This window comes from Neovison vison, chromosome 10 (assembly GCF_020171115.1).
Source record: "Neovison vison isolate M4711 chromosome 10, ASM_NN_V1, whole genome shotgun sequence".
NCBI classification, from domain to species: Eukaryota; Metazoa; Chordata; class Mammalia; order Carnivora; family Mustelidae; genus Neogale; species Neogale vison.
This window is the reverse complement of record NC_058100.1, coordinates 1,222,616-1,237,720: the sequence shown is the minus strand read 5'-3', so window position 1 is coordinate 1,237,720 and position 15,105 is coordinate 1,222,616. Positions and strand designations below refer to the sequence as shown.

Sequence of the window (15,105 nt, the reverse complement as noted above, 5' to 3'; positions counted from 1 at the left end):
CATTCTGAAACTCGGGAGCCCTCTCTCTAGAAGCCTCAGCTTTTGCCCCAGCGCCCTGCTTGGTGCTACCGGACTTGGGCCGTGCCCCAGGTGGGTGGGCTGTCAGGAGCCTGTGCCCCCTTGGTGGCACAGGAAGCCCGCTCAGGAGGTGGGAGAGGGTCCAAGCACCACAGATGCCGCTGGCACCCACCTCACAGTGCCCAGAGGGGCACCCCCGGCGGCCTGGAGTGGATGGCCTGGGCTCAGCTGGCACGGAGGGCGGGCCAAGTGAAGCCAGAGCAGAGGCCACAGGGAGTCCTGGTGTCAAGGAAGGACCCAGAGGGTGGGGCCGGGGGACAGCAACCGAAAGTCAGGTGGTTTATTGAGGGCTTGGTCCAGACACTTATAAAAATACAAACTGGCATGATATTCAACCTCACAGCAAGTCCGTCTTCACAGAAGACAAATGAGTGACCACCTGGGGAGGGAAGAACGCTGCCCCAGGGAAGAGGCCCCCAGGGTGCTGGGCACAGATGGCAGGCGGGCTGGCCACGACCTCCTCCTTGCCCTGATCTGGCAATCCACCTGTCCCCAGGTCTTCGGTTTTGGCCCCAAAAGACTCAAGGATTCAGCCCCACCAAATCCCAGTCTTTCTGGGGGGACAGGATGAGAACGTCAAAGCAGCTGACAGACAGCCCGCGTTTGTCCTGCTTGGGGCTCCAGGGCGCCCGGGGCCGTGTGCAGCACCCCCTTGGCAACTCTTCAGCCTTTGGGAAGGAGCCGCGGCCCCTGGAAGGGTCACCACAAACCCTCCGACCTCCCCATCACTCTTCCATTGGTCTGTCTGGTGTGATGCTGCAGCGGCAGGGGTGTAGCAGGACGGGTCTGCTTGGCTCAGAGAACTCGCAGGAGACGCAGAATCGGAAGCAGCAGCAGCAGCAGGAGACAGAGGGGGCTGAGAGCACCTCCTCCCTGCCACCCTGAGGTGCCGCTCTCTCCCGGGCTGCCGACAGGGTGGGCGGACTCCGACTCTGTGAGGGAGGGGCGGCGCTGAGGGACCCCCGCCTCAGCAGCCCCTTCGGGCCCTGCCCTGGACTCTTCACGCCCGGCCCGGTTCGGCGGAGGCCTTGAAGGATACCGCGCTGGAGATGCCCTTCTCTTGGCCCAGCACACAGGGCTGGAGTGGAAGCTCCCAGAAAGATACAGGGGGAGCAGAGGCCATAGCTAAAGGCCCCTCCTGGACCCCTCAGGGTCTGATGCTCCGAGTCTCTCCCCGAGGCCTCCCTCACTCCAAGGGCCCCACACCCGCCAGAAGGTCTTCTCCCCGCACCCCAAGCCACTTACTGCTCTCCCTGCAGCAGACGGACACCTGGAGCCTCAAGCACTTGCCAGAACTGCCCGGAGCCGGAACCGCTGGGTTGGGGGGGGGGGTCGAGAGGAAGAAGTCAGCACCGGCTGGTTTCCTCGCCGCAGACCCCTCCGACTCCTCTTCTCTGCTTCCCTGGAAAGCCTCCCCTTCCTTTCGGGCCACACCCTGGTGCCAGGCCTCGGCCGGGCCCCCATCATGGCCCCTGGCTCCTCTTGCTTTCTCCTCCTCTCTGCACACTCCCCTAGATGGCCCCTACTCAGGATTACACTTGGGTCCCCCCACCTTCCCTCCCAGGCCCCTCCTTTCCCCCCACCTCAGGTTCTCCACCTGGACCTGTGGCAGGGGTAGGACGCCCCCTTCCTCCCCCGCCGCCCCCCAGACAGCCGGGGAGCCCCCCCTCACTCACAGATGTAATAGTAGGTTTCTCCGGGCAGGAACTCGAAGCCAAGGGAGAAGGGTGTAAAGCGCTGAATCTTCTCAGAGAACCGAACAGGGCCAAAGGGAGCAAAGGGGAGGGCGCACTCCCAGCGCTTGAAGGCGCCGGGGCCCTGGGCCTGGCAGGCCTCATAGCCTGGGCGGTCCACCATGTATAAAGCAAAGGTCTCGGGGCCGTCAGGGGGCCCTGGCCCCTCGTAGTGCGGGCAGAAGATGTCTAGGTAATCGTTGAGGTCCAGCTCCACCACGGCGTCTCCTCCAAGAAGCCTGCGGGCAGAAGGCCAGCGTGGGCCGAAGGCACGTGGTACCGCTCACGGGGGCCAGGAGGGTCCCAGGGGCCAGGGCTGGCCTCTCCCCCAGCCACTGGGGAGGGAGCAGCTCGGCAAGGCCCGAGTCTCTTGGCCTGACAGCTCCCAAGAGACAGAGTCAGGAAACAGGTGGGAGAGGGGACGGGGGCCAAACTGACCACAGGGCCCATGACCGTGCGGCTCAAGTCCGAGCCGGCCACTCTGCGCGCCTAAGTGCTGGCTGGAGCTGCGACCCGCGCACCAGCCCCGGGCCCAACGCGGGGCCTGGCTCAGCCCCGTGGACTCGGTGAGTATCAGGTGTGTGGCTGCCGGGAAGGCGCTGGGGCACAGAGGTGAGGGGTACAAATCTGGGCCCGCAGCACAGTCACCGCCGCAGAGATGGCCGCCAGCAACTGAATCTGCGTCAGACAGGCCGAGAGAGGAAGACTGCCTTCTGGATCTCAGTGCGACACCGAGAAGGCCACGCTAGAAGGAAGGAAAGGGGGTAGGGAGTAGATGGGGGGAGGCCCCTCCAGATATCAGCTCACTTTTGGCCCACTCAGGACTCCCTTTCCTACCTCTTGGGAGCTGCCTGTGGGGGCCGGGACAGGAGAGAGGGCCCGGGGCAGGCTGCTGGACAGCACTCTACACGGGATGAAAGGCCTCTAACTATCCGTCATTGGGTGGTCTAAGGACCAGCTGTGTCTGGGGGCTAGTCAGAAATGCTGATTCCTGGGCTCATCTGGGATAGACCGAACCCAGGCGGGGCCTCCCTGTGATTTGTTGCACAGCATCTTCCACGCCTGGGCAAGTGTCCTGCTCACAGGCTCAACAGATATCTGCAGACTGGATGGCCAAGCCAGAAACCTCAGGGTTGGGGGCTAGGAAGCTGCATTTCTAACAAGTTCTCCAAGTGATTCAGAGGCACTGGTCTGGAACAGGATGAGGGCTTTGGAACTGGGAGGACAATAGCTCTTATCACGTGGTGCTGGCGTCCCAAGGACCGGTCTTGACACCCGCCCTCCCCGGGGGGTCTCTGGGCTCCCAGAGGCCGGAGCAGAGGTCTCATCTGTGTGTAGCCAGGATCCTAGCACACGTCCTGCGTAACAACTGTTGGGGAGTGAACAAATGAACAGAGTCACAGATTGTCTCAAGTAGAAAATCAGAAAGGCAAACAGATGGAGAAAGCAGACAGACAGGGAGAACGGGAGGAAAATGAAAACAGTCAAAAAATACTGAGGTTCAAAGGCTGGGGAGAAAGAAAGAAGAATTTGTATCTGCACAGCCTGCACTCCTTTCGCACACGTGACCTCGCTCAGCCCGCCTGATTTCCCAGGGTGCCAGGTGTTATTAGCCCATTTTACAGATGAGATAACTGAGGTTAGGGAGTCAAACAACTTGCCCGAAGGTGATTCCGCTGGAAGGGCAGGGCCGAGACTGGACAGAAATAGAAGGGCCCAGAATGACGGAGATGAACGCAGAGATAGTGAATGAGCGCAGGAGGCCAAGGCAGCAGGGGAGCAAACCTCGCTCTTTCGCCGGAGCGAAGCCCCCTCCCTCGCTCTCCAGAACGCCCGCCCCAGCTCGGGCCGGAGGTGGGGGGGGACACAGCCGCCGAGAAGGGAGAAGCGAGGGGGCGGGGCTCGGAGCGCCGGCCTGGGGGCCCCCCGGCACCCGGCTCCGAGATCCCACCGCCCGCCTCCGGAGCTGGGGTCCTCCGCCCGCCCCCCAACACGTGCGGGCGGGGGGAGCCCCGGGCGCGCCTCGCCCCTCCCCTCCCCCTCCCCCGCCGGCTCAAACAAAGGAGCCCCGGCGCGCGGCCGGGCGCAGGCGGCGCCGCGCACAGAGCGAGAGTGGGGCGCGCGCCCGGCGCGGGAGCGCGCAGGCCCGGGCCGCCGTCGCCGGGTTCGGCCCGACTACCTGGGGTTACTGGAGTTCCAGTAGACGGCGTGGCGGAGGCCGGAGCCCCCTCGCAGCGGGGAGCTGAGGAGCGCGGCCCAGAGGACAGTCCGCAGCAGGGGCAGCAGCCGCATCGCCCCCGGGGTCCGCTCTGGTCTGGTCCGGCCGGTCCCGGCCCGCTTCGCTGCCGCGGCGAGAAAGGTACAAAGTGGAGGTGGGGGGGTGGGGGGGGTGCGGAACTGGGGGTGGGGCGCCGAGACTCGCAGGCCACGCCCCCGGTAACTTTCCACCAATGGGGGCGCGCCCCCGCCTCCCCACTCGGAGCCGACTCCTGTTAACCCTCTGTGCGCCGAGGCGCACGTCAGGCTCGCCACGCTTCCCCCGGGGCTGCCCCGCGTCGCGAGGGGGCGGCACGGGCGGAGCAGTCCACTGTCTGGGAGTCCGTCTCGGGGGAGGTCGCGTCTTGCGTGTCCGCGCTAGTACCGGGCAGGCAGGAAGCCTTATTACTTGAGACTGGAAGATTGAAACCGGGGCACACGGCCTTCGGCCAGAAAGAGGAAGAGGTGCGGCGCGGCGAGGGTCCTCGGAGCCCGTCCCGCGCCACCTTAGCTTATCGCCCCTTTTGCCCATCCAGGGATAGCGCGAGTGGAAGGGACAGATCGCCTTCTGGGATCCCCCCACCCCTTACGGAGCCTCAGTGGTGAGCTCGTGCCCACCTGGGGGCCGGCGCCTGCCCCTTTCCGCCCCGCACCTTCTCCCCGGGCTGGGGGCCCACGCGGCCCCATTCCCGAAGTCGAAGTGATGAGGTGTTTGCGGCCGGTACAAAGCACCTTTGTTCCCAAGCCCAAAGGTGGGGCAGGGGAGGGGGAGGAGGCAGGTGCACGGCCTTGGGATCGTGGGAGCCGCCGCCCCGCTCCGCCCCGGCTCCGGGGCTCCGAGAACACCAACCGGATCCACTTTCCCAGCCACCGGCCGGAGGGTGGGGACGGCGCGTCCGGCAGCTGGGCCGGCTGCGGGGGGGCGCGCCGCCTCTGGGGGCCGAGCAAACGGTGGCGAGGACTTGGCGACCGGGGGGTGGCACGGGGTTTGACAGCGCCCTGGGGTACTGGGTTGCGCAGTCGTCCGGGACGGGGCAGAAACCGGCCGCGAGCATCCCGCGCGCACACGCGCGGACGCGGCCTGGGACCCTCGCCCGAGGCGGCAGCGCCTCCTGGCGGCCACACCTGGAACCGCAGCGGGGCGACGCGGCCCGCCCGGAGTGGACAAAGTCCAAGTGCGCTCCCCAGACGTCGCGTTTATTGCACCCGAACAGGGACAGGCTGTGCGCGCCTCCGTCGGCTCCGTCCGGCGCCCGCTCCCTCCCGCCCCAGCTCCAGCTGCGCGCGCGGGTCCCGAGCGTGCTGCCCCGCGGCGCATGGGGGTGCTCCGGGTCTTCAGGTGCCTGCTCCGCCGTGTCCAGCCTCTGGCTCCTTCCGTCCTCGCGGGGGACTCCAGGGGCCAGTTTGCCTCTCGAAGTCCTAAGTCCGGGTGGCGGGCAACCTCAGCAGAGGTCAGAGGTAGAGCGACGACGCTGCTGGGGGCGGCGGCGCCGGCCTGGGGTGCGGGAAAGCGAGAAAAAGTTCAGAGGTCCCCTTTCCCCAGACCACCGGTGCTGTGCAGGCGTCCCCCGCACCCCTCCTCGCCTACCTGGACGGTACCACTAGGGGCGGGACTCCAGCTCCTGGGCCGGGCAGGTCACCCGAAGGGCGCTGGCCCTGGGGGTTGGCAGGTAGTGGCTTCCTCGGGGGTGGGGGCTTGGCAGGCCCCTGAGAGTGAGAGAGAACACGCGATCTCGCTTGGGAGGGGGTGTCGTGTTGCCCACCCCTGTTGCTGGGGAGCACCAGTCTGTGGGGCTGGCCCCAGAGGTCACCTTTGTTCCGAACCAACCTGTCACCTTTAACGGACACCAGGGTACGGGCCCTCAGGTTCAGAGGGGGCATCTCACCATCTCACTATTAGCAGCACAACCCTGGGTGGGGGAGAGGCTGCGCCCTTCTCGCCCCACACTGTTACCTTCTGGCGCCTCACCGCTGGGTCAGCGGGCAGAGGGCGGGTGGGGGGATTGGGCCGGTCAGCCAGCTCAGCCTGGACAGAGAGAGGGGCAGCGCTGTGGGAGCACAGCCGGGGGCACAGGGGCGTGCAGTGTTTTCTCCGGGGGGTTCAGTTCAACATGCAAGGTCAGCCGGGGGCAGGCGAGGATGGGGACATGCGCAGCGCAAGAAGTGGGGGGGTGTCACAGTGGCGTCCCTGGCCGGCTGCAGTCCTGCCACTGACCAGCAGGTGGTGGTAGAAACCAAGGCAGGAGGCTCACCCTTTGCTGCCGCAGGGCGGGGCTCAGAGTGTCAGGAGGCCGAGGGGCACCCCAGCCCTGACCGAAGAGCGCCACCGGCAGGGAACAGGGGTGAGGACTGCAACGGGGCACCAAGCCTCCCACCTCCACTGGGCCAGGGCGGGGCCTGGTCTGGATTTACCTGGAGTCTCTTGGGCACAGGGTCAGGAGGCAGCGGCCTGGAAGGGGGTGCCGGGAAGCCAAGAACACTAGGCTGCCGAGAGAGCGGGAGGGGCAGACAGGCGGGACCGGGTGGGGGGCGGCGGGAGCACAGAGACAGGTGCGGGCAGAGAGCAGTTAGTGCGGGGAGGGGCAGCCGGGGCGGGGCCGGGGGCGGGGCTGTGCGCGCAAGCGGTTACTCAGTTGCAGGCACAGAGAAGGGGTGAGGAGTGGTGGGGGGAGCATGCGGGTCACCTGCGCCCGCACCCCGGTCATCAGCTCCAGGGGCTCACGGGGCACTCGCTGGCCCTGCCACACGTGCTGACCGAGGCCTCATCGGGTGGTGGCCCCTTGAGGCTGTTTCTGGGCACCACCCCCGTTGTCCTCCAGGGTCCCCTTCTGGGAGCACCAGGAACCCACCTCTCATGGCCACCAACATGGCCACAGCTCAGAAAGCTCAGCAGCCCCTCCTCTAGGTGACTGTCCCTCCCCGCTAACGCTGCTAGGCCTGCAGCTGGGGGAGTGCGAGGGAAGGCTGGCTCTGGCTCCAGTGACGGACTCTCGGGCAAGAGGAGCCTTTCTCTGAGTCTAGGGCCTTCCATACCCCCACCCCAGGGTCCACGCTGGGTGCCTGGGGAGGTGGGGCCGCTCTCCTCTGGCGTCCATACTTACCTTGGCCCCTGGCATCAGCAGGACCCTCTGCGGGGGCTCTGGGCATTCGGGGGGACCAGACTGGGCTGCCCTGAACACGGAGAAAGGCAAGGAGGGAGAGGGCCCAGACTCAGACCCCGCTCTCCCTCCCCACGTGGCCCTTGAGTGGGGCTGACCCTTGGCAGGCCTGGGCAGAGCAGTTTGAGGGGAGCTGAGGCCCAGTCAGAAGTTGGGGAGGCAGCTCATGAGCCTGGGGGAGCGCCCCATCTACTCGACACAGGGCTGCTGGGCAGACATGGACCCGGCCTCCCGCTGCCCTCCGGGTGGGTCTGGGTGCGAGGGGAGGTGTCCCGGGGCCCACAGGGGGAGCGAGGTGCGCACACCAGGGGTCAGGGCCCGGCGCCAGGCGCTGCGGAGGGCCTGGGGTCAGGGAGGCCGGTACCTGTACTGGCAGCTGGGTCCTTTGAGCTGACACAGCCGCTGTCGCAGGCGGGCGCGGTGCCGGTAGCTGGCCCCCAGCAGCGTCAGGACCGCCAACAGCAGGAGGCCGAGAGGCAGCCCCGTGGTCAGGGCGCTGGTTGCTGCGGGGCGAGGGCCGGTGTGAGTGCGGGCCGGGCGAAGAAGGGGTGGGGGGGACGAAGGTGGGGCGCTCAGAGGACCGGAAGGGGTCAGAGAAGGGGCGCCGGTGAAGGGTAAGCCACGCTGCCCTCCTCGCGGCCCGGCCCGCCGCCCCCCGCTACCTCTGATGCGGTTGGCACAGTCTGGGGGAGCCCAGCCCTCCTCACAGTGGCAGTGTCCTCTGCTGCCACAGACCTGGGGGGCAGAGGTTGAGCAATGAGGAACCCTACGCGCTGAGGCCATGTTTCCCTGTCCCTAGCCTTTCAGGGTCTCTTCTCTGTCTGAGGTTGGAAGGAATGCCGGCTGACGGGGCCAGACAGGAAGCCTGTGGCCTTGCTCGAGGACATGACCTCAAACCCGCCGCCAGCGCCTTCACCGGGCACTGGGCTAGACCCTCTCACAATCATCTGCCGCACCCCAGGACGCCCCACTGGGTGGCCGAGGGAACTGAGCTCAAAGGGGTTAGTAACGGGCCTCAGGTTGCACAGCTGGGAGGAAGCAGGACGGATTAGGGGTGTGTGTGCCAAGCCTGGCACCGTCTGCCCCCTTCCGTGCCTGTTGTGCCCGCTCACCCCGTGTCCGTGGCATTTGCCCCAACATTCCTGGGTTCGCAGGACATCCACGGGCTGGCATTGGCCGTCCATGCACACCTGCCCAGGGGTGCAGTGGGAAAGCCAAGGTCAGAACCTCTGCCAGCCCTGAGAGGCCACACTTACTCTTACAGACCGAGATACCGAGGCTGGCGGCAGGACAGGCCGCCGCCCGGTCGGCAGCCTGCGTCTGACCCCCGAGAGTCCGTGCCTCCCCCACAGGCGGGCCCCGGGGTCTGGGCACGGCTCGTATAGACCCTCCCCTCTGGCCGCGCCCAACGGACCGCTCACCAGGCCAGGCCCGCAGGCGGTGCCGGGCAGACTCAGGAGGGGCTGGGCCACGTCGTCACCCAGGTCCAGGTGCACCCAGCGGCAGTTCACACTGGGCTGGGTACCGCTGCCTTCCAGCACCTCCCAGCGCAGATCCCGAGTGGTGCCCAGCAGAGGCCGGGCCCGCCCCCCCTGGCACTGGAGCTGCCCGCAGACGGCGTCTCTGAGGGAGGGCAGAGGGTACCGGGTCAGGCCAAGGCTCCCCCGCCCCCAGAGGGGAACCCAGAGGCCTCACTTACTTTGGGGCGCAGGACATGTAGCTGCCATTAGCGCTGCGCCCACAGCTCCCGAAGGCGTCCCCCCGAGTATTGGCAGCAAGGAGGCAAGGCGGCGGGGCGGGCTGGGCCCCGGGTCCCCAGAGAGCCTGGCACTGCTGGGCATAGGAGGTACAACGGCCCTGCACACACACAGCCTCGCCCACTGCACACGGCTCGCCGTCTCCCAGGCTGGCATCGGGAGGGCACTGGGCACTGTCTCCCGCGCAGAACTCCGGTAAGTCACAGTCCCCTCTGGTAGGGCGGCACTGCCAGCCAGCCGGCCGCAGCTGCAGGGGCAAGGGATGTGCGTGTGGCTGCCGGTGGGTCCCACCAGGCCCCCGGGAGCCGGGACCCCCTTTCCACCCCGACCCCGGGCAGGTGGGCTGTGGGTGGAGGGCGGGTCCGTCTGCGCCTACCTGGCAGTTGTGGCAGCAGAGCCCATCGGATGCACACTGTGCCCCGGGCCTCAGCTGGCAGGTGAAGTGGTCACAGCAGGGGTCGCTGCAGTCCTGAGGCGGCGGAACCACCGTCAGAGCGGACCGGGCCGGAGCCCACCCCGCCCTCGGAGGACACACGCGAGTTGCAGCTGACACCTTGTCCCCGCGGAGAGGGGACAGCGGGGCGGCGAGCCGGGGCGGGGGCTCAGGCTTTGGGGGAGGCGCTCACATCCGGGAAGCCGCAGTCACACTGTTCGCCGGGCTCCACGAGCTTGTTCCCGCAGACGGTGGCCAGAGAGGGCAGGCCGGGCAGCCGTTCCAGGAGGCAGCTGCCCATCCCTTCCAGAAGGGCTTTTTCCAGGGCCTGCCGGCTGCAGTTGCTGAAGTTCAGGCCTGGCAGGAAGCTGGGGAGGGTGGCAAGAAAGGTGGGGGCTGCAGGGGGGCCTCGGGCCCTGCCCCTCCCCCGCCCCGCCCCCACGGCTGCAGGGACTCACTCCGTGGAGGCCTCCATGATGCAGCTCTTGGCAGGGGCCGGCCCTGGGCAGGGGCAGCTGCTCCCCGGCAAGTCGTGGTCCAGGCCCAGGCTGTGGCCCAACTCGTGCGCTATAGAGGAGGCGACCCCCAGGACGCTGGCGGAGTGGTCCTGGCGTTGGGGAGGGGATACCCCAGGTCCAGCAGCAGCCGGAGTGCTCCTGTTCTCTCCTCATCTGCCCTTGGGGCCCTCAGCACTGCCTCGCTCCTCACCTGCTGGCCATGGGAGGGGGCCACAGGTGGGGGTGCCACGGGAGGGGGGCCACCACAGCAGTGGCCACATCATCCAGCCCTGCCCCCATGCCTCCAGCTCTGGGGTTGGCCACTCTGTAGGGGCTTCAGTGACTCCGTGGCCCCCTAACTGGGTGGCCCTGACTTGGAAGTGGGGAGGTGACCTGAGGACGCTCACCATGTTCACCCCCCCCGAGAAGGCAGGAGAACAGATGGAGTTCTGAACGGCCATGCCCACCGTGGGCCCGGAGAACGAAGCAGCGCTGTGGGGTCATGAGGTCAGAGGTCAGGCCCAAGGCCAGGGGGCTGGAGCCTCAGGGCCTCAGACGGGAGTGGGGTGTGACACCAGCCAGGGCAGGGCCCGCGGGGGCTTACGTCACCAGCTGGGCACTGTCGTGGGGCAGACGAGGGAGCAGGTCCCTCCCGCGCCATCGGAGGAACCTGTGTAGCGTGAGCCCCGGGTCCCGGCTTATCTCCACCAGGTCGCGCTGGGTCCAGGCCTCCAGGCCCACGAGTGCCACCCGCACGTTCAGGGGCCGGAAGAACTGAAAGACCCGGGGCTCAGGAGAGGGGCTCCGACGGCCAGAGGGCCCAAGGGTGCAGCCTCGCCCAGCACTCACGGTGTCCAGGAGGAGGGTCACTTTCAGCATGCGGTCCAGCAGGTGCTGGGGGTCTGGGTACCTCTGGACCTGGAGGCCAGAGACGTGAGCAGGAAAAGCCACAGCAGGTGGCGGAGGGGTGGGGAGGGCGTGCAGGGGTCCCGCGCTTACCTCCGAATGATCGGCCACGATCACCAGCTCGATGGTCTTGGTCTCTGTCAGCACGTCCCGCCTCCGCTGTGGGCAAGAAGGGGGGGCAGTGGGCTCACCGCGGCCCTCGGCCAGCAGCCCACAGGGCCCGCTCCCACCCTGGGGGGCCGAATGGAGGAGAGCAAATAGCCCATTTCACGGATGCACCACGGGATGCCTGCAAGGCCGGGGACGCGCCCGAGGTGGACCCACCAGGAGGTCACGCAGCTGGGAGCAGAGCCTTGCTTTTCTGGCTCCACATTCAGTGCCTTTTCCAAATTCAAAAGAAAATAAGAGGGGCGCCTGGCTAACTTAGTGGAACCTGTGACTCTTGGTCTCAGGGTCATGAGTTCGAGCCCCAAAGTGGCTGTAGAGATTATTAAAAAATAAAAAAATAAATCACAGGCGACGCTGTCCTGCATGCGTCAGGCCCCAGGCCCGGTTCCAAGCACTGTGCGCAGGACAGATAATTCAGCTAACCCTAACCCTAACCCTGAGAGGTGAGTCGTTTTATTATCCCTGGGTGGTGGTTGGTTTGTTTTTTTTTTTTTATGAGATTTTATTTATTGGAGACAGAGACAGAGAGCAAGAGAGCACAAGCAGGGGAAGGGACAGAGGGAGAGGGAGAAGCAGGCTCCCCGCCAGGGCTCGATCCCAGGACCTTCAGATCAGGACCTGAGCCAAAGGCAGACACTTCCCTGACTGAACCCCCCAGGCGCCCCTGTTGTCCCCGTTTTATAAATCAGGAGATCGAATTCATGTTGCTCCATGGCTGGTAACTGTATTGTCTGTGGCTGAGTGAGAGTCCCTGCCTCGGGGATCTCAAGACTGGGGGAGGAAGTTTGGGGCAAGGACCGGCATGTGAATGGCGGCTCTATCACTCATAGTGGAATGACCCTGGGCAAGTCACTAACCTCTCCAGGCTTGTTTTCTCCCTCCAGCAGAGCCACAGATCTAGCCCATACCTCCCAGCATTGCTGGGAAGAGGAAAGGATTATGTTCACACAGGGGTGTGGATTGTGGCTGCCTAGGAGGTCCTGGAAACACAGGGCTCTGAGGGTCTGGGGTCTGGTCCCCGCGAGCCCAGCAGATTATCCTCACCCGGTGAGTGTGGCTGTGGCTTTGTCCCCAGGGCCGCTCCAGGGGGACCTGCGTGGGCGCGGGCACTCGCCGGCTCATGGCACAAGTGTGGCCTGGCAGAAAGAGGTCTTGGATCCGGGAGATACTCGGGGGCGCCCGAAGGTCCCCGGGCTCCAGGTCTAGGGTGTAGCTTCTCCCCGGGGACAGGATCACCAAACCCCTGGGAAGACCCAGCAAGTCAGAAGGCCTCCCAACTGCCGGCCTCGCGCACCCTCACTGCCCCCACCCCCACAGGACGTGCCCTCAGTACCTGAGCCCAGAGCAGGTACAGACAGAGACCCAGGAGCCCGCGTGGCCCCTCACGGCCCCCTGGTAGCAGCAGTTTCCCTACAGCAGAGAGACAGCGGTGCTGAAGGCCAGGAGGCTGGCCTGTTGGTGATGACAGGCTGTCCTTTAGGGATGGCACCCTTGGGGGGCCCCTGCCTTCCTCCTGCAGGCCACAAACAGGGCACAGGACTCACCAGACTGTGGCCCACACCGACCACACGGGTCCCGTCAGGCTGGTACCACGTCAGGCTCGGGCGGCCGGGGACTAGCTCTCTGGGAAGAGAAAGCAGGGCGGTGACTGTTGCCTTCCTGTGGGCATGGTAACAGCCTGAGGCCTGGACGTGGTAGAGCGGTGGAGGGGAGCCGGGTTCCAGAGGCAGCAGAGTGTCGTGGTTGGGTCCCAAACTGCCCGGCTATTGGGTTCTAATCTGGTTTTGACCATATCTGAGCTGTGTGACCTTGGGCAAACTACTTAGCCTCTCTGGGCCTTGGCTTCTGCATATATAACGTGAGGACAGGACTGAAAGGTGCCTGCCCCGCGGGCTGTCACGAGGGTGGGTCATGAGTTCAAGTGCTGTATGGCCGGCTCTGCTACCCGCATCGGTAACGTCGTGCTGCGTGTTTACCTGTCCCGTAGGAGCTCCAGAACGTGCTTCTCCCCATCCAGTTCCAGCGGGATCTGCAAGGCCTCAGGCAGCTGGGTCTGTGGGCCATACAGGGCCAGTCACCTCCCGGCCCTACCCCAAACTCCTATTCTCTCTACCCAGAAGCCTTCAGGTCCTTCAGAGAGCACCAACTATTAGATCATGGGTGGGGGTGGGGGCGTCCCGAGGGAGGGGCCAGGAAGCCCTGCCCGGCTTGGGGCATTGTTCTGGGGGGTTGTGTGGGGAGGTCAAGGAAGGTATCTGAGCCGCCCCTTCTCGGCTTCCTGCCCAGAGAGGAAGCATCATGGAAGACCCGGCACGGGCCCCAGCCCTTCCTCTGACTCAGCTCTGGAATTGGGGAAGGGGGGTGTTTGGTGAGGCCCTGACCTTCTCCGAGCCCCCCCCGACTCCCCTGGGGAGAAAACGGACAGAATGAGGCCAAGAAGGCAAGCCTGGCCTTGGGACGTCCCCACGGAGACGGGTGGCTGGGTGGGGGCAGAGGCTGGCAGATGTGGCGGCAGATGTGGAGGGCATGGGTGAAGCCAGGTGCTGGTGTGCGGCAGGAGGGTGGCCTGTCCCGGGGCGGCCCGGGGGGTCCTCACACCTGTCCTCAGCCGCACTTTGTTCTGTGGGGTGACGGGGGTGTACGTCTTCATTCGAGGGGAGAGGGAGGCTCACCTCTGCAAGGCTGAGTGTGGGGGTGTCTGGAGGGATCCGGGGCTCCAAGGGTCCGCCCAGGGCTCTCTCTGGCCTTGCCTGCTGCTTCTCAATGTCACCTGCAGGGCCCCCAGGACACCCCGAGGGGATGCTGAGAGAGGCCACACCAGCGCTGGGCACAGCAGGTGCCCCCTGGGCATCCAGGCCCTTCTCGGCTTGAAGGACTCCTGCATTGCATGCTGGGACTTAAAGGAGAATTCTGAAGGGAAGGGTCTTCGCTTTGGCTCCCAACTTTCATCCCAGCACCCCACCTTGCACAGCCTTCCTGCGGCCCCTCCCTCACCCCCCCAGACCAATCTCAGGTTCTCGGGGGAGCCCCCTTTCCTAGTCCCTCGCAATCCCCCCCCTAGGAACGCCCCCACTCAGGCCTGGGCAAAGCCTTGTGGCCCGGTGCCCACTTGCCCTCCCCTGTCCTCACAGCGGAGCTGTCGGGAACGCCCATTTCTGGGTGCGCAGTGCGAACACCCCTCCCTAAACACCCCGCCACGGTCAGGCACACCCGCTCACCACAGCCCAGCCTCCTCCCCGAGCACCCCCGTCCCCACAATGGCCCTCTCTCTCCTCCGGCCAGCCCACCGCGCCTGCCCTCCCAGCCCCTGGCCCGAGACAGCGACGGGAAGTGAAAGTCCCGAGGAGGAGTTGGTGTCAGCCTCTTTCCCGGCCAAGTCTCCCCTCCCCTGGCTCCTCCCGCACTCCCGCCCGCTCGCTCCGCCGGGTTTCTGGTGGCATCAGCATCCGAGTGAGGGGTGCGTTGGCCGCTCAGGCCCAGGGATGGGCGCCCAGGAAGAATCCTCTCCCCGACTCGGCGCTCTGGCACCGGGTGCAATGGCCCGCTAGGCCCCAGAGGAGCGAAGACGTCAGTCCTGGGGAGCCACGACCCGGTCCCACCATCCCGAGGGGGCGCTGGGCCAGAGCCTTCGGTGCCGGGCACCGGAGCCTGGAAGTGTCCGCGGGGACTGAGCAGAGGATGACCGCGCAGCAGGGGCCCCGCATCCCCCTCCTGCTCTCTCCACTCCCCGACCCAGTCGCCCAGTCGCAGGGCGCTCAGGCCCGGACAGCAGAGAGGGCGGGCCGCCCTCCGCTCCGGGGTCTCCGCCAGTCTCCAGCCGAACCCAGGGCCTCCCGACCTCCCATTCCGTCGCCCCCGCCCACGGCGGGCCGGGCACTCACCGACATCGGGGAGCGGCCGGGAGGACAGAGGGCTGCCAGCGCCCAGGAGCCCCAGGGCCCAGAGCAGCGCCAGCCGCATGGCAGCGGCGCCCCGGCCGGCCGAGGGCAGCAGGTGCTGGGCCGCGCGCCGAGGAGCCCCGGCCGCCGGGTCTGCCTGGCGCACCCCGCCGCGCCGCGCAGCCACCAGGCCCCGCCCCGTCCCGCCCCGTCCCGCCCCCGCCCCGCGGCTGCGGGCCAG

At 66.6% G+C, this 15,105-nt stretch overlaps 2 protein-coding genes across 5 annotated transcripts; both read right to left on the bottom strand.

Moving 5' to 3' along the window:
- Positions 1-334: 334 nt before the first annotated feature.
- Positions 335-4,182, bottom strand: EFNA4 (ephrin A4). Its single transcript, XM_044266479.1, has 4 exons — positions 3,991-4,182; positions 1,755-2,050; positions 1,324-1,392; positions 335-1,010 (listed from the first exon to the last, which is right to left on the bottom strand). Exons 1-4 carry the CDS (start codon positions 4,101-4,103, stop codon positions 874-876), a joined length of 615 nt encoding a protein of 204 aa, XP_044122414.1. The 5' UTR covers positions 4,104-4,182; the 3' UTR covers positions 335-873.
- Positions 4,183-5,243: 1,061 nt separating this feature from the next.
- Positions 5,244-15,000, bottom strand: ADAM15 (ADAM metallopeptidase domain 15). Of its 4 annotated transcripts, none has more exons than XM_044266458.1 (23): positions 14,868-15,000; positions 13,659-13,864; positions 12,963-13,039; positions 12,531-12,609; positions 12,320-12,396; positions 12,031-12,229; positions 10,912-10,977; positions 10,762-10,830; positions 10,517-10,686; positions 10,320-10,404; positions 9,874-10,022; positions 9,609-9,783; positions 9,359-9,451; positions 8,925-9,229; positions 8,647-8,848; positions 8,338-8,415; positions 7,888-7,960; positions 7,590-7,728; positions 7,169-7,238; positions 6,480-6,551; positions 6,022-6,093; positions 5,656-5,774; positions 5,244-5,562 (listed from the first exon to the last, which is right to left on the bottom strand). In XM_044266458.1, exons 1-23 carry the CDS (start codon positions 14,944-14,946, stop codon positions 5,520-5,522), a joined length of 2,697 nt encoding a protein of 898 aa, XP_044122393.1. In that variant the 5' UTR covers positions 14,947-15,000; the 3' UTR covers positions 5,244-5,519. The 4 variants fall into 4 exon arrangements, with proteins under 4 accessions (XP_044122393.1, XP_044122395.1, XP_044122394.1 ...); XM_044266460.1 differs by having other exon boundaries at positions 13,659-13,756; XM_044266459.1 differs by lacking the exon at positions 6,480-6,551.
- Positions 15,001-15,105: the final 105 nt, after the last annotated feature.